Source organism: Propithecus coquereli, unplaced genomic scaffold (genome assembly GCF_000956105.1).
Source record: "Propithecus coquereli isolate 6110/MARCELLA unplaced genomic scaffold, Pcoq_1.0 Scaffold7, whole genome shotgun sequence".
Lineage (NCBI taxonomy): Eukaryota > Metazoa > Chordata > Mammalia > Primates > Indriidae > Propithecus > Propithecus coquereli.
Window position 1 is genome coordinate 21,144,974 of NW_012153062.1, and position 3,753 is coordinate 21,148,726.

Consider the following 3,753-nt stretch of genomic DNA (forward strand, 5'->3'; position numbering starts at 1 on the left):
TGTCCTGAACTTGACTGGTGGCTGTAGAAATAGAGATTGACAGGTTTGGGAAAACTTTAGGCAACAGAACTGACTGTACTGGTTGGATTGGAAGAAGTATATTGAGTCCATGAACTTGGTGGCGTTGCTGGTATATATTAAAGGATTGATGTGTGCTGTGACTGATAAACTAAATTGAAAATGAAATTATACCTCTGATCCTCTAGAGTAGCCATTAACTATACTATATTAAATGATTTTTCCCTCTTGATCTTTCAGTGATCCTATTTCTCCATTAGAGATTTTCCTAACTGGCAGCTCTGGCCTTTCAAGAGAAAACTCTCACCACTTCTCATAATTTTGCTGCAAGACCGAGCTATGGCTTGTTTGTCAGTCTGTCAGCCACTTTAGTTGGCCTCATGATCAAAGAAACTAGAAATGAGATTTATTTTTATTTCCAAAATTGCACAGAACACTGAGGGCTACTGCACCAAGAAGGAGCTAGATCTGCCTTTTGACATGATGGGCATTGGTCATTAAGAGCCTTTAGCCTTCAGAGAGTGATTCAGTAAGGTAAAAGTTTAGAGAGAATTTTATGGTTGCCTGGGTTTATGTTAGCTACAATAACGTGTTAAAACAGTTCTGTAACATATTTGGATAGTTGAAACTGTGGTATTGAGTCAGTGTTTCTCATTCACAATCATATACCGGTCTGAGTTACCTTTCAGGTAGATGGTTACCAATAATAAAATGCCCAGGTTAGAGATGATTTACTTAACTTTTTTAAAAATCAATAAAGCAGATTGAAGACTATCTAATCTCTCTCTCACCCACCTATATCTTGATCTTGAGTAGATGGAATTTTACCTGGTTTGCTAGAAATTGTATCTAACTTATAATCATTTTTGTGTTATACCACTGTTCAGTGCTTAGGAAGAAAGGAGATGTCTATGTGTGTACGTGTTTCCTAGCAGAAAATTTAAGAAGTTGTGAACAATATAGCCTAACACTTTTTTTCTTTGAATCTGTTATAGTGTGATAACTGTGGCGTAGAACCTATCCAGGGTGTTCGGTGGCACTGCCAGGATTGTCCTCCAGAAATGTCTTTGGATTTCTGTGATTCTTGTTCCGACTGGTAAGTGTTTTTTTCATTGTCAGTCTTAAATTTTGGTAAGAAAAGAGCTTCTCAGCCATTAGTGAATTTGATTTCTAAACTTCTTAGAAAACAGTCACACTTAGTGAACTAAACTTTGTTGTTTTAAGCAATTAAATTTTTTCCTTAACATGTCAAGTAACTTTCCATTAGAGATTTTGATAGATTAATGGATTTAAATAGGTAGAGCTGTGAAGAAGTTTTGGAATATGTAGACCAAAATGCATCCACTTCCATCTAATGACGTGTTTGTGTGTATCTGTGTGTGTCTTTTTTCTTTGCAGCCTACACGAGACAGATATTCACAAGGAAGATCACCAATTAGAACCTATTTATAGGTCAGAGACTTTCTTAGACAGAGACTACTGTGTGTCCCAGGGCACCAGTTATAATTACCTTGACCCAAACTACTTTCCAGCAAACAGATGACATGGAAGAGACCATCATTTACTAGTCCTCTTCAACACATAGCAATGGTATCATTGTTAATTATGTGCACAGTTTGGAAAGATTCTCTGCTTTCCCTGAAATGACACTCAGCATGAGAGCTTCCTGAGTGTTCTCGTCAAGTACAGCTCTGCACCGTGTGGCTCTAGATCACTGTTCAGCAGCTGAACATTCCTTGTGAGCAAAGGGTATCCCTGGTGAATTTGTCACCACTACCTTAAAGCCTTTTAGGTGGTGATCGTAAATGGGTGAGATGGAAACGAGAGCACACATTAGAGAGTAAATTCCAAAGGTTTCAAAGAACTCGGTCATAAATATGATAATAAGAAGACAAAGTATTTATATTAAAACAGTTTAGTAGCTTTCAGTTTTGTGAAAGTAGTTTTCAGCACAGAAACTGACTTCTTTAGACAAAGTTTTAACCAATGATGGTGTTTGCTTCTAGGATATACACTTTAAAAGAACTCACTGTCCCAGTGGTGGTCATTGATGGCCTTTAGTAAATTGGAGCTGCTTAACCATATTGATACCTAATTTCTTTTAACCACAATGAACTGATCTTATTACCAACAGTGAAGCACTACAGGAGGCAGCTGTGGCATTGCTTCCTTAACCAGCTCATGGTGTGTGAATGTTATAAAATTGTCACTCAGATATATTTTTTAAATGTAATGTTATATAAGATGATCATGTGATGTGTACAAACTATGGTGAAAAGTGCCAGTGGTAGTAACTGTGTAAAGTCTCTAATTCACAACATTAATTCCTTTAAAATACACAGCCTTCTGCCTCTGTATTTGGAGTTGTCAATACAACTCATCAAAGAAAACTGCCTAATATAAAAATCATATATATGATAATAATTTCCCTTTTTTGTAGTCTGCACAAGATCCATAAAAGATTGTATTTTTATTACTATTTAAACAAGTGATTAAATTTAGTCTGCACAGTGAGCAACAGTTCACATGCATTCTTTTATACTGCTGGATTTTGTTGTGCATCATTTAAAACATTTTGTATGTTTCTTATCTGTGTATACAGTATGTTCTTGAATAATGTTCATTTGTCCAGGAGAACTGTGAGAAATAAACTATGTGGATACTGTCTGTTTATATTATAGAATGCTTGTTGTGACTTCCTTTTGGTTAGATTTTGGATTTTTTACCAGTGTTAAAACCAGAAATTGGTTTTTTAAAGTTTTTGCTTTACATATACAAGGGTTTTCTCTCTGTCCTTTATAATACGGAATATATTATGGAAAAAAGGGTGAACTTGAGAAACCCTGCAAAAGATGATATTTTCACTATGTGCTAAAATACTAAATTAAACAAGCTTACAAAAAAGAAATTCAGACTTGGTTAAAGAAGGCGGCAATTCTTATTGCCCTGATGTGAAAACTAGTCTTAAGTTGAAAAATTTTATTCTAGTTGTTTTTGATGAAAATAAGCCCCATGTATTTAAACATATGATTTTTGAAAATTACCTTGTTTCCTGAAAATTATTATTGACTATAGGACAAATAGTATAAATATTCTAAGATTGATTAAGTGTTACACCTGACCCAATTTTTAGAGTCATCTGTTTTTTCCTATTTTAAATCAAGGGAACATTATTTACTAATTCTCTTTAATGCATAGGTACTAAATTCACACCCTGAGTTTTTTTAAATGAGAAAAGTAACAGAATTTTAAATATAGAAATGAGAATTTTAAAGTAATATATTGATTATAGATAACTGATGATATAGATACAGTATATCAGACAGAAAAGTAAATGGACTTGAGCTTAACTTCTCACCCTGGAATTATTAGTGGGGGGAAGAGGGGAATTGTTAGAATTCTGGGCATTTTGATATTAAATGTTACGTGAATATGCCAGAAGATCTTTCAACCTATAATTAAGCAAGACAGTAGCAGTTGATGGTAACTTCTGTAACTTCTGTGTTTGTATAGAAATAATGCCAGTTAGTTTCGGAGAACCATTCAGATCCATTAAAAAATTCCATAAAATATGAGGTATGCTTTGGAACAGGGCTATGAGTGATACAATTGTAATACAAACAGAATAGACAAAATAAACCACTTGAATGCATTTTTAAGAGCAAATATTTGAAACTTTGGTAAAGAGGATTATTTTCTGCTTGAGCAGAAGATGTGTTTATTTTGCATTTTTCA

General features: G+C 34.2%; 1 protein-coding gene across 1 annotated transcript in view; it reads left to right on the forward strand.

Annotated features, from left to right (window-relative positions):
• The window catches only part of ZZZ3 (zinc finger, ZZ-type containing 3), an 88,276-nt gene extending 85,744 nt beyond the window's left edge, over nt 1-2,532 (forward strand). Inside the window, exons 14-15 of the mRNA XM_012661037.1 lie at nt 1,014-1,114; nt 1,417-2,532. Coding sequence (XP_012516491.1) covers nt 1,014-1,114; nt 1,417-1,561 — 246 coding nt within the window. The 3' untranslated portion in view covers nt 1,562-2,532. The remainder of the gene's footprint in view (nt 1-1,013; nt 1,115-1,416) is intronic.
• Nucleotides 2,533-3,753: the final 1,221 nt, after the last annotated feature.